Genomic DNA, 25,723 nt, shown 5'->3' with positions numbered 1-25,723 from the left:
GGGCAGTATTGCCCTACTGAGAGTTAATCTGTTTAAATCAGTTTGGGCTGTCTGTGGCTCTTTAGGGGCTAGAACTCCCAGGGGGACAGGTGGTTGAACCCAGTGTAGAGGAGCCATTTTGAAGAGAATAGTTGACCAAAGCATTTGAAATTGCACAACTCTGTACTCTTTTCAAGATATAAGTTCACTTTAAGTCTTGTGGCCAATTAGACCAGTAGGCAAGGACAGCTTGCCTGTCAGGCTGCCAATTTAGTAGGCTGGAGCCCATCATAAATACAGACTGCTGTAACAGAGGAGAAAATAGCTTTATTTTGCCAGCTACTGCACTGCTTGCAGACCCAGCCACCAGCTTGTGCAGGGTGTATGTTTCCTGGCTCTCAGTGTCATCAACTGAATATGTACAGCATGGCTGTCAGTCACATCAGTCGGATGCAGCTGCAGTTTCTGGGATGAGAAATAGACCTGGATATTAAAAACAGACTTTTATGTGTTTACCTCTTACTGTTGTGATGAAGGATTGTGGTATCACCAAATAGATCCCCACCCTAACTGCCTTTTCTCACACAAAACCAATTTGCTTCACTAATTAAAACAAAATCTACTTTTTGTGCATTTTGTATCTTGGAAATTTTCTGATAATAATTTATACTTTTTTTTTTTAACTCTTGTAGATTTAGCTCAGAGACTTTCATGTTCTCAATTTTGGAGTCTCTTTAAAGCGACTAATTGTCACTCGTGTGAAAATTGGCTTACAAATGAATATTTCTGTTTGAAGTTACTTTCTTCAGCAGAAAGGCAATGTAATTTCTAGGCTGAGTGGATGGTAGTGAAAGAAGCCAAGACTCTTAATTTATTTTAAGGAAACAAGTAATTTACTCTACGCCCTGTAAACCTTATGTTCTCATACATACCTACATACGGTGCGTACAGAGTATATTAAATTATTTCTGATAAAAGTCATTATCTTTAAATGCAATGCTATTCACCGTATCAGCAAAATTAATTTCTCTGAATACAGATGGTCATAAAAGCACATCCTCTTTAGCTTGAATTGCTTTACCAAGAAAGGTCACCAGAGCAGTTCTGGTGTACTGTTGTGATTGTGTCTGACAAACCTGATTTCATTCTGTGACAAGGTGACCCACTTAGTGGATGAAGGTAAGGCAGTTGATGTGGTCTACCTGGACTTCAGTAAAGCTTTTGACACTGTCTCCCACAACACTGTCTAGAAGACGATGGGTTTGGATGGGCATACGCTCCACTGGGTGAAACACTGGCTGGATGGCTGAGCCCAAAGAGTTGTGGTCAGTGGAGCTAAATCCAGTTGGCAGCTGGTCATGAGAGGTGTCCCCCAGGGCTCAGTACTGGAGCCGCTTCTATTTAACATCTTTATTAATGATCTTGATGAGGGGATTGAGTGCAGTAAGTTTGCAGGCGACACCAAGTTGGGAGGGAGTGTTGATCTGCCAGAGGGCAGGAGGGCACTGCAGAGGTGCCTGGATAGACTGGATCGATGCGCCAAGGTTAACTGTATGAGTTTCAATAGGGCCAAGTGTCGGGTCCTACATTTTGGTCACAACAACAACAGGCAACCCAACAGGTTTGGGGAGGAGTGACTGGAAAGCTGCCTGACGGAAAGGGACCTTGGTGTACTGATGGGCAGTCAGCTGAATATGAGCCAGCAGTGTGCCCAGGTGGCCAAGAAGGCCAATGGCAGCCTGGCTTCACGAACGATGATGTGAGCAGGACTAAGGAAGTAATCCTACCCTTGTACTCAATACTGGTGAGGCCTGTTGGCCAGTTGAAAGGGTTGTTAAGCACTGGAATAGGCTCCCCATGGAGGTGGTTGAGTCACCATCCCTGAATGTGTTTAAAAACTGTTTGGATGTGGTACTCAGGGACGTGATTTAGCAGAGCTGTATTAGAGCTACGGTGGTATGGTTAGGTCATGGTTACACTCAATGTTCTTTAAGTCTTTTCCAACCTGAGTGATTCTATGATTCTTTGTCAATAAGTTATGAAGAATCAAATGCTGTCTCTCAGTACTTGTAAGTGTGTTGCATACATAAGTGTAAGTGTTGCAGTCACTGGATTGTTTCAAGTATCTTGTTAATTAAAACAATAATTAATCATGCCATTAATAATTATATTAATAATTCACTTGTTCACGATCAACTATGTGTATTTCCTTGCTATGAGTTTTGACTAGGCATCAGTCTGACAAATAACAAAATCAGTTAACAATCTGGACTGGCTCCAGACTTCAGACTCCTTAAAACAAGCTGTCTGATACGTTTTCTTTTTTTAATCCAAAAAAATGCACCTGACAGTTTTGTAAGTACTTCAGTGATTTCATCCTTTCGTTAACTTCTCTGAAGGGGAAATTTTACTATGTTTTTTCTGAGAGTTTCATGCGTAAACAGAGCAACACAAAAATACTTGGACCTTTGAGTTGATATAACTTGCAGATAGCCTTAGACTCCTATCTTGCTACTAATTTTAACTCGTTTTTTTTATGTCTGTAGCTTTTTAACTCATTTCCAGAAACAAAACTCATACATTAAAATATGATATTTTAAATCTTACATCATAATACACTGCTGTAAAACACCACTCATTGCCTTATTGTGCACACATTCACTGTTTGATCTCCATAAATGTTCAGCATGTGTCAATGAATGTCACTTCTGCATGGAGGAATTCAGCCTCTACTGCCATACTACCAACATCTGCCTCTGGAGCTGTGGGTCAATATAATAAAATAGGAAGCATTACTTTTAGAGCAGCCCTCGTAGAGCCTACAATATAATTGTACAGTATTGATATAATATACTACATAATTTAGCTGTCATATTGTCAAGGAGGAATATTGCTGCTTTGACTGATTGTTAGCATATTCAGCAATTAGTATATTAGCTGTCAGCGAAATGCCATATGACAATTTGACTAACTGTTGGAAATAACCTACATAATGATTTAATTTAAACACAGCCACATGCAAACACTGGGTAGTGACTGAATAATAATTTCTACCCTTTCAGTAAATGACGTGTGCCATATGTTTGTGAAATTTGCTGTATTCAAACAACTGAATTAACAGTGACATGGAACAGGCTAATTTCTGATGGCAGAATGTATATATGTATATATATTTATATATGTTTATACTGGATTGTGAGAAGAAAATTTCAACCATTTATCAGTGGAAATGAAGTCTAGTTTTAAAGATATATATCTATTTCAATTTAAGGAGTAAGCATTCATTTAAACTGGAAAAGGGTTGTATACGTGAAAGTGAAAATCAGATGTGTACTGTGTATATAAGGTGCTCTGTGCACACAGTTCCATACAAGGGATATTCAAGTGAGGACTGTGTCTGTAGGCCCACAGCAAATCTGGCCCCATTCCTCTGATTGATTGGTTTTCAGCAAGAGATATCAAAATTTATTGACATCCAGATTGAGTGTTTTTACAAGAAACAGACATATACAGTGCTTTTAAACTACTTTCCTTTCCCATTGTTTGCTTGTTCACTTACACAGTCTTCTGAGACTAGAGCTTGAGATGTACTCAGAAATGAACAGTAAGGAATCTAGTTATTGTAAAATATTGTGTACTTTTGTACACTTTTACATCTTTACTCTTTAGTAGGGAAATATTGGTGATAGGTGTCTAGTTGGACTAGATGATTTTGGAGCTCTTTACCAACCTTGGTGATTCTGTGATTTTATGATTCTGGATTTTTCTTCATTTCCATTGAAAGGAGGTTTTCAATTGACTGGAATTTCTACTGTAGGGAGCATTTTTTATCAGAAATGTTTAAACATTGCTTTCAACAGTAAGACTTTCACAGTAAGAACCAAGGTAAAATAATGAAAAATACATAAATACATATATGCACATATATGTATATTTATTTTTTTCAGTGCTGAGCTGCGATTAGATCTTACCTTCCATCCAAATCTTTGGAATACCAGACAAAACCCTTTGAGCACTGAATAGAAGTCCAAATTCTCTTGTGACTTTCCATACTTTTATTAATTCCAGTTTTAGGTAAAAAATATGGCCAATCCACTCTCTTCTTCCCTCATCAGATTAGCACCATTTTGCAGATTCTAAAGTGGGCCACTGTACAAGAATCTGTTATAATCCAGGCCTGAGTTTCAAACTCTTCACCCAAGATCTCAGTAATTACAGCAATGTTTGTTAGAAAAAACCATCAGATGACATTAGTCTTTCAATTTTTACTCAAACTACTTAGGTCATTCCAAAAGTAATGCCCCCATTTTATCTCCTTGGAAATTACAACAGATACAAAGAAAACAATAATGTTTGATAGAGGAAATTCTCAGCTACTGAAGACTATTTTTCAACATAGCCATCACAGTTAGCTGTGCATTTTTGCGAACAAGAGCCTGCACATTGCTATTCTAAAAATCTGCACCACTGAAGGCGACCTACTTTCACCATCATCACTGCTATAATGCACCATCCACTGCCTCACTGTGCTGACATCCACTGTTTGATCTCCATAAATGACTAGGAAGTGCTAATGAATGTCAGTGGGCGCAATCTTTTCCGCATGGAGAAATTCAGTGATACAAGTTTGCTTCACCTGCACTTCCGTGTCAAACACCATTCTATTCTACTGCCCCTCTACTGCCATCTGTCTCACAGGAACAAAATGTAATAGAATATTGTTAGGAATGTTCAACCTCTGCTGCAATACCACCAACATCAGCCACTGGTGTTCTGGGTCAGCGTAACAGGATAGGAGGTATTACTTTCAGAGCAGCTCTTATGTAGCCTGTCAAGTATAGAGTGATAATTTGATCATTTAAGATTGGAGATCAATGTTTCTGTTACATTTGATTTTCTATAAGGAGTTGCATATATTGATCTGTAATACTGTCTTGTTCACTCCGTCATTTTTATTTTTTTAATTCCATTTTATGTATTCCAATCCAAAGTGAAAAATGAGTGTTACAGAAATTTTCCAGTGTACAATTTGTTTTCACCTCGTGCTGTATGTTATGCACTTTTCCCAGGAGACAAGGATCATATTAAACTGAAGTAATGATTTTTTTTGTAGTGAAATCTCTTTCCATTCTTTCATGTCATGATAAATGATTACATGTAAAGAACCTCCTCCACCAAAAAAGTAAGGAAACTCTTGAATGTACTTCAAAGATATGTGGGAAGACCATCTTTAATAACATTATGTATAGGCACAGATGAATTATCTGGCTTACTAGCATGTCATTCAGTAGTCTGCATAGTTGGACTCCTCGAATATTATAGTTCACTTAATATAATGTCGTGATTTATTGCAGGCTATTTGATCATTCCATGGAAGGATTCAAAAACTGGGAGTTTATGACTACTCACTGCTGGAGTGAAAAAGCAGCAGGTGATTGGATCTTGGAAATCTGTGACACGCCATCTCAGCTGAGAAATTTCAAGACTCCAGGTATGTATCTGACCTTTTTTGGGGCTCAATGAATTTAGAAGGATATTTGCAGTTGTTAATAACGCCTTGACTGTTTTCCATCATTTATATATGCCTGCAATATCTAATAGTGTGAAGATGAGCGTGAAGGCAGGACTTTGAAGAGAATCATAGATTCATAAAATGGATTGGGTTAAGAGGGACCTTAAAGATCATCCAGTTGCAGCCTCTTGCCATGGCAATGGTTGCCAACCACTATCTAGGTCTTCAGGAAGGCAGACTTGGAACTATTCTGAACACTGGTAAGGAGAGTCCCTTGGGATTCAGTCTTAAAGGGTAAAGAGGTCCAGGAAGGCTGACCAGTCCTTAAGAAGGAAGTCTTAAAGGCATAGGAGCAGGCTATCCCCCTGTGCCTTAAGATGAACCAGGGGGAAGAAGACCAGCGTAGGTAAACAGGAAGCTTCTCCTGAGGCTCCGGGAGAAAGAGAATCTACCTTTTGTGGATCAAAGAACGAGCAACTTGGAGAGAGTACAAAGAAATTGTTAGGATACGCAGGGAGAAAATTAGAAAGGCAAAAGCCCAATTTGAACTCAGCTTGGCCACTGGAGTAAAAGAGAACAAAAAATGTTTTTACAAATATATTAACAGCAAGAGGAGAGCTAAGGAGAATATCAATCCTTTACTAGATGCAGGGAAATGACTACTAAGGATAAGGAAAGGGCAGAGGTTCTCAATGCCTTCTTTACATCTGTCTTTAAAAGTCAGACCTGTAAGTCTCAGATGGGGAGCAGAATAAACACCCCATGATGCAGGTAGAGACAGAGACCTACTACTCCACCTACTCCACAACTCCACTGTCACAAGTGCATGGGGCCGGATGGGATCCACCCAAGGGTGTTGAGGGAACTGGTGGAGGTGATTGCTGGAGAGGTCTCAGAAGATTGGAGGCTTGCCAGTGTGACTGCCATCAACAGGAAGGGTCATAAGGAAGATACAGGGAACTGCAGGCCCATGAGCATGACCTCAGTGCCAGGAAAGGTTATGGAACAGATAATCTTGAGGGAGATCACATTACATGTGAGATGACACGTTCACAAAAGTCAGGTCCTGCTTGATGAACCTGATCTCCTACGATCAAGTAACCTGCCTGGTGGATGAGGGAAAGGCTGCTGATGTAGTCTACCTAGACTTCAGCAAATCTTTTGACATGGTATCTTTTGACATTATATTCTCTTGGAGAAGCAGGCAGCCCATGGCTTGAACAGGTACACTCTGCAGGGAGTACCACAGGAGAGATACTCCAGCCCACTGATCATCTTTTTGGCCTCCTGTGGACCTGCTCTAACAGCTTCACATCTTTCTTGGATGTGGAGACCCTCCATCTGAGCACAGTACTGGAGGTGGGGCTACAGAAGGGCAGAACAGAAGAAGCCAGTCTTCTCCCTTGCCTGGCTGACCACCCTTCTTTTTGAAGCACCCAGGTTAGATTTGGCTTTCTAGGCTGCAAGTTCACACAAATGGCTTACATCAAGCTTTTCATCCACCAGAACCCCTAAATTCTTCTTCACCGTGCTGCTCTCAATGAGCTCTTCTCTCTGAAGTATACCATTCATCACTAGCTTCCACTTGGACATAAAACCATCAACTACAGACCTCTGGTTGTGACATTACAACCAATTCCTTATCCCCTGAATAATCTAAGCTTAGAAACCATATTTTTTCCAATTTAGAAATAAGAATGTGATATAGGACCTTATCAAAGGCCTTGCAGAAGTCCAGGTAGATGACATCAGTTGTCCTTCCTTTGTCCACTGAAATCATCGCTCCATCATAGAAGGCCACCAGATTGGCCAGGTATGATCTGCCTTTGGTGAAGCCTCACTCATATTGCTTCTTCATCTTGCATGTATCTGAACCTGTCTTCCAAAAGGAGCTGTTCCATGATCTCTCAGGCAGAGAGGTGAGGCTGCTGGCTTGTAGCTTCCCTGATCTTCCTTTGGATTTCCTTCTTAAAAATGGGAGTGGTTTCCCTTTTTCCAGCCACTGAGAACTTGTTGAATACAGCAGAGAGTGGCTTGGCAACAACATCAGCTAGTACCCTCAGGACTCCGGGATGCCATGTCCTATGAGGGCCATAGTCTGCTATGTGTTCAGTTTCAAGAGGTTGCTCTTCTCTTACAATAGGAATTTTGGTCCCCCAAACCTTGCTTAGATGTTCAGGGACATGAGAGATGTCTGGCAGGCACTGAGTACTGAGGCAACGAACTTGCTGAGTACTTCAGCCTTGTTGATGTTCATTTTTGCCATTTTTTCCCTTCATATTTTTCAGAGGGAGTGCACTCGCTTTGGCTTGTCTCTTTTGACCAATGTGTTTGAACAGTCACTTCTTGATGTTTTTTACATCTCCCATAAAGTTCAGTTCCGTTTGTGCCTTGGCTTTCCTGATCCCATCTCTGCACATCCAGATGGCATGCATGTATTCTTCCCAGGCTGCACATCTCTGTTTTCATTGCCTGTGCATTTCCTTCTTATTTTCAGTTTAACCAACAGCTCAACCTTGCCAATTTTCTGCCTCCTCTGCTTGATAAAAAGCATTATTCTTAATTTTATTTATTGATATGCTCTTCATTTTTATGTTGCTGTTATTTGCTGTTTAAGATATGGTTGTCTCTTATTCTGAACTTCAGTCTGATTTCCAAGAAGAATTTCACTTTCTAAAGGGTAAATGGCTGCTTTTTAGCCTTCAGATCTGTTGCCCCAAAGCGTAAATATGGTCTTTGGCCATTTAGAATTAGATCATACCAGATTGGACTACTGTTACTTCTGACAAGATAATAGAGTCAGTGCTTTAATGAAAAGCTAATATTACTAGATTCAATTTTCAAGAATAAAGATAAAAAATGGAAACCGCAAGTGACACATTGGAAAGAAGTTATGGTATTTCCAATGCAGGCATTTGTCTTCCTGGTTGTTGATTACAGTTTTTTCAGACAGTTCTTCCACATAAGCTAGAACAGCCCAGAGTGAAATTTCCAGTTTCTCTCATAGCTGAGACAGAATCCAAGTATTTATTTCCATGTTGCTTTTCTTTGCTTTGTATTTGATATCCTACTCATAAGAAAAAGAGTAGCATTTATCAGTGTTTATATAAATTGAAAATCTCACTATACAGCAGAAAAAACCTCATGGCTTGCTGCACTGGTAGGTTGCATCATGCTCCAGCGTGTAGGCAAAATGCTGAGATCACACAGCTGTCTGCTTAAAAACTACTCTTACAAAGAATTTGACATTTTTTGACATTTTGAAACACTCTTCTTCTGCTTTTAATGTCCCTTGTGCTGTTCAGCTTCATTCACCAACTTCAGTATAACTGTTTTGGAAGACGTGGAGATTGAGGTAGGAGTTTTCAAAGAGACTTGCAGGAGTAAATGCTTACTTTTGTTTGCTGGTTTTGAGAGATGAATATATAGTTCCCATGGGCCTACCAGATATTTCAGCCTTAAAAGCCATTTTGAAATACATACTTTGTCTGCAGACAAAAGTAGCAGTTTCTGCATGTATACTGATCATAGTCTTTCCTTCAGAGCATCACATCAATGTAAGTAGAAAGCCTTTAGTAAAAACAATCAAAGGGAAAATATCACTTAAACAAGTAAAGATATGAATAAAACAAAGGTAAGAGAGGTATATACAACTGATATATTGGAATTTGTCTCTTACTTCATACTAACGCTTACTCTGAACAGCAAGACAGAATGTAATCATATTACTTTGGAAGTGACAAATCTAGTTCATTGCTGCTTTCTGATAGCTTAAAATTAATTACTAGAATTCTGCTATAAAATAACGTATTTAGGAAAACAATGACATTAGCAGTAGAATTAAATTATAATTCAGTGAACTACAAGATACTTTACATTTCAGCTATGTAGACTCAAAAGGCAGACAGGATTATTTTTATTTTATTTGCTAAAAACGCATTCTGAATTCTGAGAAATAGATGCTAACTTGAAGCCATAAAAATATATCTTTGTCTATATAAGTAAAGAAACAGTGATTAAAATGTGAAATTCTTAAAATCTCCATGCTTTAAAATATAGAAGATTAAGTAATATTGTGTCAATTCAGCTTTGTCCAAAAAAATCATTACTTCTGCAACTAGATAGGAAGATGGAATACATTTTCTTTTGTTTTGTTGAATTATTCACATTGGTCAGAAGGCTATGTGCAGTTCACCTGCTCAAGGTAAACATGTCTCTCTCAGAGGAGACAGTCATGCTGGGAGGGCAGCTCATCCAGGCTCTCCTGCCGCTTGCAAACTCAGTGTGTCTATTTCCACTGTGACTTGGAAAAAGCTAGGGCACAGGAGGAATTCTAATGTGAGAACACAGTTTTGTCCAGTCTCCTTACTATTCCAAGTGGATAATAGGCCAAACTCAGCTGGGTTTTTACGGTTTTCTTTGTACATAAGTAAACCTTCTCATTTCAATATTATGACAAAATGGAAGTGCTGATTTTCTATCTGAAACATAGATCAGCTTCACACAACTGCAGTTGAAACAGATGGAACTGAATGAGAATTTTAGTTTTTTAGTTCTGCTCTTCATTAGCTGAATTGTGTTCTGTTTAGTGCAGCAGATGGACAGAGAGGCAATTTCTGCTTTTTAAGAAGTCTTTTTGCCTGTCTGGCCACCAAATCAAGCTCTCTTGTTGCTTTTCTCCGTTGTCTGCATATCCTGATTTTTTTCCGAATGATAAACTAGCAATCTCAACTCATTTTTTTTGTGAAACCTGGTACATAATGTAGTGTGCAGCAGCCTATTATGAAGACCAACATAGTCATTGTTATTGTCAAGATTGTTCAACAGCAAACAACTTCTTATTAAAGTTAATGAGGTCTCCAAGGTGGTTAGCATTATATATTCGAGTGGTTAACTGTAAGCACAGACTTTTAAAAAATTCTGATTATCATCCTTCAGAGCTCTGAAAGGAAATAACATTGTCAGTTCTGCAATACTAGCTTCATTTTATCTGCGTCACTCTTTCTTCACCATGGCTTTACGTTGATGAAATGTTCTTAGCAAAGTGTCATTCAAAAAAGGTATCTGGCAAAATAGTCATAGACTACATAGAACAAAACTATACTGATTTTTTTGTACATCCAGATAATTTTAAGTGCTTTTGAATTTGATAGAAGAAACAGCATAATTTGATTGTCATAATTTACTAAACGGAAAACAGACAAAAATCAGTTTTTTTCAACTCAGTCTTGCACTTAGTAATCCTAGAGCAGCTGGAATCTCTGCAGCCTAGAGGACAAATTAGGATAGACATTTATGCAACGGCGGAACCCAGTGGCTCATCCAGTAGGCATGAAGGAGAGCCAAAGAGCAACACACTTCAGCTGTTGCCCTCTTTTCTGTGCCCTGGCATGCTCCCTACACCGAAACCTAGAACAGAGCCTTTTGAAAACTCTTCATCTGGGCTATCCACCAGATATCCTTCATAGCCCTTTTATGTCACCAAATCACCACATACATTTCCAGCTTTATACTATTCCTACATGCTTCTCTTTCATATGATTCACTGTATAGGTCTTAATAATCGGTTCATTTCTATTCTTTGTATATAATTTTCTCAGTTGTATGGTGGCTAGTTATATGGAGCTGATAATTTTTTGCGTCAGCCTCTGGAAGAAGAGAAGATGTGGAGAAAAGTAAACCTCCTCAGCTGAGCTGAGGAAGAAAGCTCATATGCTCAAGGATTCATACGGGATACTCTTTAGTTTCTTCTTATCACAATATAAATCACTTCTTTGGATCTTAGGTGTTTATATGCATTTAGATTTCACAGGCTGTGGTCTGGTGGTGAGTTTTAATCCTGGTTCATTGAATAGTATTTAGTAATACATCCCTCAGCTTTCTAGACTTATTCTTACCTCTCAGTGAAATTTGTCTAGTAACACATCAGTTCAGAAAGTTGTGAAAGTGGATGCCATATATTCAGCTGTTTAGTCAGGTTAGAGTTAGTCTGTACACTGAACAGGATGTGAACAGAAGGTACTTCCATGCAATTTATGGTGCCTGTGTAGCCTGCAGTTCATCAAGCTGATATCGCCATCATGCTTGTTTCTTTGTGTGCATGTGTTTGTTTAAGTATTGAAAGGTCTTATAATTAAGAGCTGAAGTTTTCCTGTAATCAAATTGAGAACAAAAACCCAACATGCCATCATATCCCTGCCCTGGCAAGGCAGTGCCACATCTGTTGCCTGTAAAGAATGGCAGGGTCCAGTTCATAAAGCAGTGCATGTGACTTCTGCAATTAATTCTGTAGAATTTATGGAAACTGACTTGTGCTTTCTGTGAAACACTGTGCTATACCCTTTCTTTTGCACATATAACATGGGACCTCTGCTATGTACTAAATACAAGCAGGGTAAGGGATTATTACAGCCAAACAAAATGATGGAAGCAGCCAAAAATGGGAAAAGAAAGATTTTGGCATAAACATGCGCACTTTGTCTATTCATTATTAAAGAGAGTATATGTACATATAATTGTTTATTGAAATATTTTCATTGTACAAATTAAACCTGCCTTGAGGCGGGCTTCATTTATTTGCTGGCAAGTCACATGAATTTTTTCCTTCTTTATTTACAGAATAGTTCTTAAAAGGCAGCTAATCTCTTGACAGACCCTACATTATTCCTCTTGCTGCTCTTTTGCATTAGGTATGAGGTCAAAGCCCCAAACCTTACTGCCAGTATGTTAGTACAAACCCTTCCAGTAAGTCTGGACACAACAATATTCTGTGCCCAAGAAGCATCAGTGCCTGTGGTTATTTTTAGTGGGTCCTTGCAAATATTTTTTTGTAGTATTCAGTACTTTTACCAGTGTTCTGGAAGACATATAAAATCAACACTTTGAAACTTTAGTGATCATTGGAGCACAGTAAAGGCAAGGAGAAAAAATTTAGAGTAACAAAGCAACGCAAACAGTTTTCAGCTGCTTTCAATATATTATAATCAGTGTGCTGTGAAAGTGAGTTAAAATGCAGAAAGGACAGAGAGCATACATGGTGATGCTATATTCACTCCAAGACAAATCATTTAAGAGAGCTGTGTTAGTATCTGTCAGATAGTGATCATTCTTTGGCAATAGGAGATTCCTCAGCTTAGCGAGACTTACAGAGCTGGACAGTTACCCATCAGATGAAGTTTAACAAGAGCAGGTGCCAGATTTTGCACCTGGAATTTGTCAATTCTGGATATATGCACAGAGTGAGGGAAAAGAGGCTGGAGAGCAGCCCTGTGGAATGGGGATCTGGGAGCTGTGGTGACAGCAAGAGGAACATGAGCCAGCAGTGTGCCCTGGCAGCCCAAAGGGCAACCGTACCTGGGGTGCAGCAGGCCCTGCACTGCCAGCGGGCGAGGGGAGGGGCTCGCTGTGCTGTGCAGTCTCAACTACAGCACTGGGTGCCACAACAGAAGGACATAAAGCTATGAGAGAGCATCCAAAGGAGAGCTGCAAAGATGGTGAATGGTCTGGAAGGCAGAATGTGTGAGGAGCAGCTGTGGTCTCTTCATTTGCTCAGCTGAGAGAAGAGCAGGCTGAGGGGAGGCCTCATGATGGCATCCCAAAATAGAATCTTTCAAATTCAGAAAAAATGCACCCTCTTTTTCTCTTTAATCTTCTGATGAGAATCATAGAATCACAAGGTTGGAAACGACCTATAAGATCATCCAGTCCAACCGTCTCCTCATCACCATTGCCACCACAAGCACTAAACCACATCACGCAGGACATCATCCAGGCACCTCTTGAACTCTGCCAGGGATGGCGACTCCACCACCTCCCTGGGCAGCCATTCCAGTGCCTGACCACTCTCTGAGAGAAAAGGTTCTTCCTTATGTCCAATCTAAACCTCCTCTGATACAACTTGTGGCCATTTCCCCGTGTCCTGCTCGTTGCATGGGAGAAGAGGCCAAATCCCTCTTCACCACAACCTCCCTTCAGGAAGTTGTAGAGTGCAGTGAGGTCTCCCCTGAGCCTCCTCTTCTCCACACTGAACAATCCCAGCTCCCTCAGCCGCTCCTCATAAGACTTTTTCTCCAGACCCCTCACCAGTTTTGTTGCCCTTCTCTGGACACGCTCCAGGACCTCAACATCTTTCCTGTAGTGAGGAGCCCAAAACTGAACACAGTACTCGAGGTGCGGCCTCACCAGTGCTGAGTAGAGGGTGATGATCACCTCCCTGCTCCTGCTGGCCACACTGTTTCTAATGCAGGCCAGGATGCGGTTGGCCCTCTTGGCCACCTGGGCACACTGTCAGCTCATGTTCAGCCGAGCATCAACGAACACCCGCAGGTCCCTTTCCTCTTCACAGTCATCCAGCCACTCATCCCCCAGCCTGTAACGCTGCATGGGGTTGTTGTGCCCAAAGTGCAGGACCTGGCACTTGACCTTGTTGAACCTCATCCCATTCACCTCAGCCCAGCGGTCCAGCCTGCCTAAATCCCTCTGAAGGGCCACCCTATCCTCAGGCAGATCGACACCACCTCCCAGCTTGGTGTCATCTGCAAAGTTACTGAGGGTGCACTCAATGCCCTCATCTAGGTCATCAGTAAAGACATTAAACAAGATGAGCCCCAGTACCAACCCCTGGGGGACACCACCTGAAATGGGTCGCCAGCTGGACTTGACTCCATTCACCACAACCCGCTGGGCACGGCCCTCTAGCCAGTTCCTTACCCAAAGAAGGGTAGACCTGTTCAGACCACAGGCAGCCAGTTTCCCCAGAAGAAGCCTGTGAGGGACCGTGTCAAAGGCTTTGCTGAAGTCTAGGAAGACTACATCAACAGCCCTTCCCTCATCTGGCAGACTGGTCACCCAGTCAGGGAAGGAGATGAGGTTGGTCAAGCACCACCTGCCTTTCACGAACCCATGCTGGCTGGGCCTGATCCCCTGGACACTGCGTACATGCTGTGCAATCTCACCCAAGATGATTTGCTCCATAACCTTCCCTGGTACTGAGGTCAGGCTAACAGGCCTGTAGTTCCCCGGATCCTCCGTATGGCCCTTCTTGAAGATGGGAGTCACATCAGCAAGCCTCCAATCCTCTGGGACCTCACCAGTTAACCAGAAATGCTGACAGATGGCTGAGAGGGGCTCAGCAATCACTCCTGCCAGCTCCCTCAGCACCCGAGGGTGCAGCCCATCCAGTCCCATGGACTTGTCACAGTCCAGACAGAGGAGGAGCTCTCTGACTGTCTGCACCTGAATCGCTGGGGGCGTATTCTGAGCAGCGTCCCAGACTTCCAGATCAGGGCATAAAAAGCCCAGAGGATAACTGATCTGGCTATTAAGAAGAGCTGTAAACAGAACAGATGTAAAGAAGAACTGTACATTTGACAACCTGCTGCTTCAACATAGGTAAATGTAATCGAGAGGCTATGTTAAGACCAAACCTAATTACCATGTTTTCAAGCCAGGATATAATTTTTTGTCCGTCACTGCTTGAAATGTTATTTTAGACCTGAGTCTTTTGCACTTTTTGTGGAATTAATTTAGTGGTGAGTGTGGACAGGGAGGCGAAGTTTGAATATTTACATTTTGACAGCTTGGACTCACGACTTGAAAAAAAACACAACACAGAACTTACATAATAGTACTTCAATACTTCAGGCTGAGAAACACTTATTTTCTTCTATCACTTAGATACTGAGAGCATAAAATATTGGTCAGACAGTGAAGTGACGTATCTGTAAAATAACTAGGCCAAAAAAAATAAGAAGGAAAGGCACATTGATATTCTACTATAGACACTTTAAAAGCGTTTGTTTCCTCTTCATTGAGATGTATTCCATAAAGCTATGAAATGTACTCATGAGTAATAATTGACAAAATATAACCCTGTTCTGAAGTCAGAATTCTGAATACAGCTAGTTAGTTGAGAGATATAATAATAACTGGACGATTCATTTTCTGAGGAAAAGCAAAATCTATAGTAAAAGCTCCTTGATGAATATCAGTATAAGTTTTCCAAATAACTATATGGCCTAAGGTTTTTGTTTATGGTTTATATGGAGTTCCCCCGTACAGACTTTAATTAGACTTACAAGAGGAGGGAGTGCAAAAAATACTGTGTAAAATCTGGTTGAAAAAATTATGCTTTCTCAGTTTACAGTGCAACACAGATTGTACTTTCAATATTAAACTAAGCAAAGTCTTTCATGCCTACTTAGAGTTCCTGTTCACAGTGATATATTTTTTAAGACAGAGAAAATATGAAATGATGTATAAAACTAGATTTTTAATACTTTTAGGCAAATTGAAAGAGTGGTCCTTAGTACTATATGGAACATCCATCCAGCCATATTCACCAAGAAATGATTTTCCAAAAGTGGAAAGAGTACGCTCCAGTCCAGTTGAAGATCCTACAGAAGATTATGGAACAGAAGATTATTCAGGTGTGTACATTAATTTAGTCCGTGCATTTACTGCCCTAAGACTCTGCATATATAAAATGTTGGACTTTGTATTGTCAAAATATGGTCATACATTGTGAAGACTTCTGGCTTGCTTACTTAGTATCTGTTTTCTTCCATGTTTTGTGTCTCCTAGATCTTTTGCATTAGTTCAAGACTAGGACTCTGATGCCACTGTAGGATTTGTGGCCTTCAGTGCCTGGAAATTTGGCGGTACTGAAAGTTTCCAGAAACAAAAACAAAAATAGCCAAACAGAAATATGTTTAATAAACTGAGCTTTTCATTAATTTCCTCTGACTAGAACAGTAAGGTTGTATTTATATTTCATCTGATTAGTTAGAAGTGCAGCGGCAAAACTGATAACAATTATGCAGGATTCATGATATTTTTAAGTGGAAAAATCAACGTACTGAAGCTAGAACACAGTGTTGACAGAATGACTTTGCAAAAACAGTTTCATAAGGATATTCTAGGTTTGGAAGTAGTGGGAGTTCAGAACAATTTGTTTCATAACATATGAGTTTTTAGACAGTTTCGTATTTTTAAGCTATGGTTAACATTCTGTATAGAATGCACTACTTTTCATAAATATTTAATATATGTGTGCACAAACATATACGTGAAGAATATTATTTTCTACATCTACGTACGTTGTTTCTTGTTTATCCCCATAGAAGTTTTTCAGTGTTTTCATTAGGCTTCAAAAGCGTTAGATTTTTTGTGCTGCAGAATAAGTCAAGCTGGCAGTATTCCTACATGTATTCTGACAGTGTCAGTACCTTTACCAGGTGTTCAGTGCTGATGAAGCTTAAGCATAACTCCTGCAAGCTAACAGCACAGTGTTCAATTCAGAAGTTTGTTATTACACTCTCCTGTCATAGTGTGTCAGACACGCAGTCCCTATTTTTGCTGGAGAATTGTTCAACCCCTTGTTTTGATAGATGACAAAACACTGCTGTCTCTGCTGTAAAGGTCACTAAGCTTCTGTTGTATGAACTTGCTTTCGTTCAAGTTTACTTGATATTAAGAGCCATGTAAAGGTGCCTGGAAAGCTTAGAAGTTTCATTTACTATGGAGCAATGATCCTGACACAGTTGAGAGTTCACACATATACTTGTACCCTACATAAAGGCAGGAAATGATGGCTCTCTCATTCCCTAGCTGCTTGGAACTGTTTGGAAAATGTAAACATGACTCTGGATGAGATGAAGGACTTGCTAATAAGCAAAAGTTAGTCGAGGCTTTTGCAGCATATAGCAGCACAGAGGGAGGTGAGTCTGGCCACTGGGGGTTGGATCACTTCTGCTGTGGTACCCACTCGGACCACCTGCCCCTTTGTTGACTAGAATAGCTGATTATGTTGGCCTGCTTGTGATAAGCAGCATTGCTGATCATTTCATATTATGAATTTCAGAAGCCTTTGCCTGTTTCTAGATAAAATTTAGATTGATTTGTTAGTCCTTAGAAAGTAGGCTGCTTGGATTCAGAAATAGTATCTGATAGATTACACAGAAGATGCCATGGCTGTTAAAAATTATGTATCAGTATGAACACATACTGAGGCCAGAGTCTGCAAAGATCTTCAAATATTAAAAAATTTCTCCTTTCACTGTGGTCAAATTACAGTTTGGACATAAGCTCAAATACACAAAAACACAGTAATTGTATTCTGTGTTAAAACAGTATATTTTGAAGGGTGCTAAGTACCAAAGGAGAAGTTTTAATTCCTTTCCTGTATTTTGCTTTTCATACAGGTCCATGCAATGCAGAATGCAGTAAAGTAGGGTGTGATGGGCCAGGACCAGATCATTGTACTGACTGTCTTCACTACTACTACAAATCCAAGAACAACACACGGTAAGACCAAAATTTAAAAAAATCTTTGCTTCATAGATTCCTTAGTGTGTATCTTAACTTCCTTTTCTCTTCTCTTTGCTGCAGTCATGGATTATTTATTTTCCTCGAATTTTGACAAATTTTCTTAGGAGTTAAAAAATACCCAACTGTTTCAGAAGTTCAAGTACAGCACTCAAACACACTTCCCTGATTATTTCCTCATTTTTTTTGTGAGAGGTTATTTGTGTGTAACTGTGATAGCAACTACAACTTCAGTGACTGTATTTGAATAAGATAGGAAAAGATGTAGATGGTCAAAAATTGTACAGTGTGACTGTCTGTCGAGGTGTTTGCCAGTGAGATAGCATGTGCTGTAGGAAAAAAAAAAAAAGCAGAAACAGCCTGATGCAATGCTGTGGAGGGTTACATGATCATTAGAAAACACATGATCATTACAAAAGCAGCAATGCTGAGAAATACTTCTGCTTTGCAGTCATGGTCCAGGAATGTGGTGGCAGGTTATTTCATTAACGACTCTGCCTTCTCTTCCCTGCTGTCTGCAGGATCTGTGTTTCGACCTGCCCACCTGGTCACTACAATGCAGACAAGAAACGCTGTAAAAAATGCTCACCCAATTGTGAAACCTGTGTTGGAGGCCATAGTGACCAGTGCATGACCTGTAAATCTGGCTACTACCTGAATGAAGTAACCAATAGCTGTATTACCACCTGCCCCGATGGGTTTTACCTGGATAAGAGTTAGTATTACTTACTGTTTCTTTATTTTGGGCTACAGAATTTGATCTGGGGAGGCTGATGGAATACTGATAAGCAGGAAAAGTATGTTGAATGCATCTATCTCTTATCCTACTCCTCTTATTACATTGTTGCTAAGTGTGATCAAGAATCTACTCAGAAATTAACCTTTCTTCATTTTAAAAATCATGCTTAGAGGCAGGATTTCATTTGTGGTTGTGAATGGGAGTAACTAGCAGAATGAATGTAGTCCGCAGTCAGCTGCAGGACAGAGCAGGTTACTGCCGCTCCAGAAGGGAAAGTCCAGATTGTGGGCACGAAGCATTCCAATTCCCCAGTCTCCCATGCTGTGAGAATGCTGTGGAAGAGGCAGCTGAGAAACTGACCATGGTTGCTGAACTGGATCTCTGAGAAAATTAGGCTCCTCAGGTGGAAAAGGTGGTTGCAGTTAATGTTTCAGGCAGGTTTCTGACCTGTGATGATAACTCAAGAGCAGTAACTCTCTGCCACATGAGATGCAGGGCTTCCATTTCCTCCTGAGATTGCCCACTTTATTTCCAACTTTGTGTAACAAAAATGGACATATATTAAAACACATGCTTAAACTACATGGACTTCAGTTAGCTTTAGACACATGCTTAAAATACAGACGTGCTCAAAGCGCTTGATTCAACTGCAAGACCTGAGCGAGGGTTGCTCCGAAAGTAATGCCTCCTTTTCTGTTATGTTGACCCACAATGTCAGAGGCAGAAGATGTTGGTAGTCTGAACATTCCCACCAATATTCCATTACATTTTGTTGTTGTGAGACAGATGGCAATAGAGGGGCAGTCTGACAAAATGGCATCTGACACAGAACTGAGAATGAAGCAAAAGGGTAGAATTTAATTTCTCCATGCAGAAAAAGTTACACCAACTGACATTTATCGATACTTGCTGAATGTTTATAGAAACCGAACAGTAGATGTGAGCACAGTGAGGTGGTGGGTGGTGCATTTCAGCAGTGGCAACAGCAATGTGAAAGACAGGCGACGTTCTGGATAGCCAAGCATCCATGCCATGAAATGAAGAGTATCTCGACGAGCTCATCTGTATGAATCAGCTAATGGTAGAGACTGTGTTGAAAAATACTATTTTGTAGCTGAGAATTTTCTCTATCAAATAGTGTTATTTGCTCTTTGTATCTGTTGTAGTTTCCATGGAAATAAATAGGAGGCATTACTTTCGGAGTGATCTACCTAACCTTTTACTCTCTGTGCCATGAAGCTGTCTGTTCATTTTTGAGGATTAGTAAATTCAGGTACTACTCTAATTTTTCCATTTGCCACTGTATGAGAACTACAGTGAAGGGATTTCCCTTCCACCCAACCATGATGTGTAAATGAAAATTTACGAAAATGGGACCACAAGGTTTTTCTTCTCAGAGAGTTACATGGCACCACATCTCAGAGACTTCTCTTGAAGTAGGGAGCTCATGAGATGAGAAGGCAGATGTTAGGTAAATTATGTCTCATCTTTGTTAAGATTGAAATTGTTTCTTTGAACAGCAATACATGTAAGATAGGACAGACTATTTGCATGTAAGGTGTAAAAAGTAAATTGCAGGATAATTCCTGGAACATATGGCAGCCATTAGTGCTTGACCTGCTGTATGAAAAGCCAGTGTAAATAGTTTAAATATAAAGCACTTCAAAGATTTTTGAACAACCTCAGAACATGATATTTCTGCAGAGGCTTCAGATATAATATGATGAAGATAGTGTTTATGGATAGATCTGCTGAAGGAAAAACCTAATGACAGAATTTAGACATTTTCGTCTGTCTTTCTGGTTTCAAGCTAGAAAACTGTAAGACACGTAATAATATCTCCAGACAGTCTTATAAAATATAACTGACCAAGGTTTTCTGGGCTGTTTTCTTTTTTTCTTTGTAGATAAGATTGTTTGCCGAAAATGCAGTGAAAACTGTAAGACATGCATTGAATTCCAAATCTGCACAGAATGCAAACATGGGCTAAGGTAAGGAAAAGACAGCTGTCTCTAAAAGCAGTACCCAAAGAGGCTAATGAGACTGGATGTACAGTGAAGAATACTAGATAGCTATTCAACCTTGAATTGCCACCGTTTCATGTTTTCCATTGATGTTTAGGTTTTAATATAGTATTTTATTGTGCCAGTTTGGCCAACAAAGGGCTTTTAAAAGACCTTTCATTTCAGGTATAGAGAAAGCCAAACTTATGTGGAAAACTGACTTCTGCACTTCTTTGACCTCCAGTGTGGCAATCAAGGATTATTTTAGAGGTTGAGCTGATGAGTCATATTAATCTCTGATTCATTCCTGTGATAGTTAGGAACTATTTTCTTATCTTTATTGTGTTTCTTCATACATCAGTCATTCACTTATCTCAAGTACCTCAGGCTCCTTTCTGTTATGATACAGTGTGCACATTATTTTAAGCAGCAGTGGATATTTTTATTTCATAGGAGGACTTAATCATTCCTGAAACTGATAGGTAAGGCCCACAAAGCATCAGTATGTATTCCAGGCTCCTTTATGAATGAATGACCTTTTTGATATAAGCAGCTAAGGTCAAAAAGTCTGTGAAGGAGTGTATGCTGGCTTCATGCCATAAAAAATATCAACTTGGTATTCAGTAACTGTAGGGGTTCTTCTTTCAGAGTACAGTGTTCTGCAAATGTTTTGACATTGAGCTTTTACTTTTTGTCTAAGTGGAATTTTTTATTTCAGACAGTAAAAGCTTAAAGGTGTTTGTTTACAGAACATGAAGAACTAGATTCTCACGTTTTGTAAAGGATTTTTCATATCAATATACTGCATTTCTATTTTTCAAGTGCCTGCACAGTTTTTATTACAAATACATATTTTCTTTAAAAAAAAAAAAATAATTAAAAAACAAGAAAAGAGACCCTTTGAAGAGGAAGTGTGATCTAATGAGAAGGAAAGCATAGGATTGAATGTGGTCTGTTTACAGTTTCTGTGAAATATGAGTATCTGCTTTCCTTTTATAATGTAATTAAATTTTCAATCCCAGTTAGAGATTTGGAGAATTTTAACATACTCAGCATGGCTTTCTATGTGTCTGTGAAATCAATTTAACAGGGTAGCAGTTCAGAAGTTCCAACAGTTGGCATGTATGTCAGAATACCCAAGACTGCATATTTGTGACCTTATAGGACACAGTCTCTGTCACAGCTATGTCCACATTTCCTGTATTTCTCAGGAGCATGAACCTGACCACAGGAGAAAGACAAGTGTAATCTGTGAGAAAAAGAAGGAGAAACAAATGTCTAAAAAGTCACTTATATCTAACATTTACTTGGATAATATTAGCCAGCTGAGACTGGTTTTTGGTAATGTTTTCAAGGAACATCATCTGCATGGATATGACAAATCAGAAATCAGTATCATCTCCAGGACATGCATTTTGCATTCCCTAGTGATCCAAAGATTAGCGCATTTTCTTGTCAAGAAAATGCATTTTCTTGTCTTGTTAGATCAGTAGACAGGAGTTTGGGTGGGACTCGGGAGGCCTGTATCCAAGTTCTGATCCTGCTACTGGCCTATTAACTAAACTCAAGCAAATGACTAATACTCCCATTTGTAAAAACATGATAATGCTACCTGACTCATAAAGCACTTTGAGGTTGTTGCTGAGCAAAAGTAGGTACTCTCACATCTGTTGAATTTTTCTTTTTTTTTTTTTGCTAACCTGGGACCGTATCTACTCTTCAGAATTTCCAGTGGTGCTGAGCATGCAAAACTTTGTTGGTTTCAGTTTGCAAAACAGCATTAGCTCTCGCTTTATGCGATAATCCCTGTAGCTGAAGAGCATTTTTTGAGAAAGAGTTCAGTCAGGTGAAAGCTGAGATTCTATTTAAGATGGTAGGCATGGCAGAGAAGTCCTAACTTTAAAAAAAAAAAAAAAAAAAAAAAAAAAAAAAAGCCTTACTTCAGCATTTAAAAATGAAAGCATGAACGCTGCTTAGAGCATAGGTATGGAGATGTCTCTTTATGCTATTCCTTTTTCCTCTGTTAGTCAGTACCTTACGCTCCTGCTCAAAAGTGCCTGCGGGCAGAATACCTTTAGCTGTAATCTAGACAAATCTCCCACACCATGCAGAATTGGAGATTTCAAAGAAAACTGCTGTGTCAGAAAAGGGTGGCAGCTTCCTTCCTTGTCAGTCTGCTCTTGACCTGTGCTGTAGAGCAGTATCAGCAAATGCTGCTGGTCTTTCACACGAAGCATGAGGTCCTGTGTATTTTTTTAAATGCAGTGGTGTTGACCCTGTGCCAAATTCCTCATGGGTAATTGTATTTTACATGCCTGAATTTTTAGGATAATGACATTGTTCATTTTTTTCTGTCCTCTCCTACTTGCTAGTATTTACAATAGTTTGTAAACAGCTCCTGTTTTTCACTATAGATGAAAATGTATTTAATTCCCTCTTGAAGTCATTTGCTGTCATTTGTAAAATATGACCTACGAAGGAAGCCAGTGAATCCTGATCTACGAGTTGCTGTTTTTTTAAAGGGAAATACTAATTTGTGAATGAGCTTGTATGTTGTTGCTGTTATCTACCTGACCACTGTGCTTTTGTTCCTTTTTATAATAGTTTGCATGGCACAAAATGTGCTATCCGCTGTGAAGATGGAAAATACCATAATGGCAGGGAATGTGAACCATGTCACCGTTCATGTGCAACGTGTGCAGGTATCTCACTGACATTTATTTGCGTTATTTCCTTTACTCTCTATTTTTAGCTCTTATATTATTTTACTGTATCATAATGTGACTGCTGACATGTAATCTCTGAATTCTTTTGATAGTTATCTAACATATTATATGTATGGCCAAAGTCTGTCAGCTAATATAAGAATATAATTGAAAGTGTGAATGCTCTTTTTTTTTTTTTTCCTGTTATAATGCTCTTTCTAATTTCCTGCAATGCCTTCCATTTTCTTTCTGGATTGTAACAACGATTTGTAAATTCTGTGGCACTTGCAGAACTACCAACACCTATTTCTTTCAGAAAAAAGATAGTGAAACTATGCAATATGGTTTCTTATAAATGTACACCTTTATAATTTGATGTTACTCTTTGAAAGAAGGTAAGTAAGGCTAAATATTGTCTCTAAAATGGCAGTAAGATTTTGCTACAGCTACAGATATGGTGTTTGTTAGGCAGTAGGTAGGGGGAACTAGCCAATAATAGAGTGTATATTCTCTCTGTTTTAAGGTGGTGGAGTAGATGCATGTATAAACTGCACACAGGGCTATTTTATGGAGGATGGAAGGTGTGTGCAATCCTGCAGTACTGGTTACTACCTTGATCACTCTACTGAAAGTGGATACAAAAGCTGCAAAAGGTATGATCTGTGGTAATATATGTTTTTAATAATTAGCAGTATGTTAGGAATTACTGCGTTGAGAAAGATAATATTTATAAAAAGAGAAAAAAAAAAAAAAAGAAATATGCCAAACAAATGAAGTAAGAAGTGTTTTTTTGAATTTTGAATTACATTAAATGGAAATTCTGAAAGTGTTTTTCTTCCGCACGTATGTCTTTGACTTTAAAGAGCCTGTAGTGAGAGCCTGTAAGTAAGCATAGAAACGCAGAATATACACATCTGGCAGAGGATCTGTTTCTCAATAACAAATCAAAAAAAGGCAAAGTGGAATCTTTTTAATAGTAAGTTAATTATTGTTCATGAGGACCATTTCAATTCTTCAGCTGCAGACAGAAACACGGCATAGATATATTACAAGATTTGCTGTCCAGCATAGCTCATCTGCATGTACCAGTGGGTGAATGAGCCCTCAAAAAGACTGTGCTGAGCAAAGGAGGGAAGTATTTTTTTATTCCTTCCTTTGTTAAATAAATACCACTTGCCCATTGGAATAATTCATTATTGACTCATGCTGAATTCAGGGCAGGAAGGGAATCACAGAATCAAAGAGTCATTTGAGTTGGAAGGAACCTCTGAAGGTAATCTAATCCAACTCACTGACAGTGAACAGGGGCACCTACAGCTCAGTCAGATTGCTCAGAGCCCCATCCAGCCTGACCTGGAATGTCTTCAAGGCTGGAGTATCCACTACTTCTCTGGGCAGTCTGCACAGGTGCCTCACCGCTCTTATAATAAAGAAACTTTTTCCTTATATCCAATCTAAATCTCCCCTCTTTTAGCTTGAAACTATTTTCCCTCATCCTTTCACAGCAGGCACTACTCAAAAGTCTGTTTTCTTCATTGTTACAATTCTCCTTAAGATATTGAAAGGCCAATATCAGGTCATCCCAGAGCCTTCTCCAGGCTGAACAGCCCCAACTTGCAATGTGTTACGGTTTTCCAGTTTTCCACTCAATGAATAAATGAATAAATGAAATGAAATAAAATAAAATAGATGAATATACAATCGAAATCTAGTGAAGTCAGAAAGGTGATGAAATCACCAGGCACAGGTCAGTCTTTTCCATCACATGGCTTTGAGCCCATCCCTTAATGGCACATGGATGCACTGTCTGTTTAATACTTGTTTATTACTTCTATGTAGTTCCAAAGAACTATGTATATGCAGTTATTTACTAAAAAAATATATTCGCAAAGAGTGATCGGAGGAAAAAAAGCAGGACTGAGTTGTAGGGGAGGTTACGGTTTAAATTATTGTCATTGCTAGAGGAGCTGATACCTCTGGAAACAGCAAACAAGCCCTTTACAATTCAGAAGGTTTCTCCTGGGTGCTCTCGCATTTAGTGAGGCCATAAGGCCAAACCCAACCACTGTCTTTCAGATGTGATGCCAGCTGTTTGGATTGCAGTGGTCAAGGAGACAGAAACTGTACCATCTGCCCAAGTGGTTATAACCTAGACTCTGGTGTCTGCGTAGTGGGAACAGTCTGCAAGGATGGTGAGTGCAGTTTCCTGAAGAGATCTTTTTTACCCCTTCTGGCAGTTTTTCTTACATGTATTAGTTTGGTTTGGTTTCTTTTCTTTTGTTATATTCTCTATTTTAGGGCTACATTACTTCGTACCTTTTTCAGATTTATGAAAAGGAGAAAACGACACAAGTAGTGTATTAATGGAATTAGTCACATATACAACTGAATTTTCCTAAAATAGTTTCCCCCCTACCTGCAGCATCCTACTTTTGCTTCCTTACCTGTTTTTCAAAAACCA

The 25,723-nt window shown here is 39.5% G+C and overlaps 1 protein-coding gene across 5 annotated transcripts in view; it reads left to right on the top strand.

The window, feature by feature from the left end:
* The window catches only part of PCSK5 (proprotein convertase subtilisin/kexin type 5), a 264,454-nt gene that overhangs the window by 169,612 nt on the left and 69,119 nt on the right, over positions 1-25,723 (top strand). For all 5 annotated transcript variants that reach the window (XM_052701373.1, XM_052701376.1, XM_052701375.1 and 2 more), the window contains exons 13-20: positions 5,334-5,470; positions 15,775-15,918; positions 17,692-17,794; positions 18,337-18,530; positions 20,461-20,545; positions 23,162-23,259; positions 23,786-23,915; positions 25,339-25,454. In XM_052701373.1, the coding sequence (XP_052557333.1) occupies positions 5,334-5,470; positions 15,775-15,918; positions 17,692-17,794; positions 18,337-18,530; positions 20,461-20,545; positions 23,162-23,259; positions 23,786-23,915; positions 25,339-25,454 (1,007 nt within the window). The remainder of the gene's footprint in view (positions 1-5,333; positions 5,471-15,774; positions 15,919-17,691; positions 17,795-18,336; positions 18,531-20,460; positions 20,546-23,161; positions 23,260-23,785; positions 23,916-25,338; positions 25,455-25,723) is intronic.

The sequence above is a fragment of the Tympanuchus pallidicinctus genome, unplaced genomic scaffold (genome assembly GCF_026119805.1).
Source record: "Tympanuchus pallidicinctus isolate F22 unplaced genomic scaffold, pur_lepc_1.0 scaffold4, whole genome shotgun sequence".
NCBI lineage: Eukaryota > Metazoa > Chordata > Aves > Galliformes > Phasianidae > Tympanuchus > Tympanuchus pallidicinctus.
Note: the sequence above shows the minus strand (reverse complement) of the source record. Positions and strands in the feature narration are given on the sequence as shown.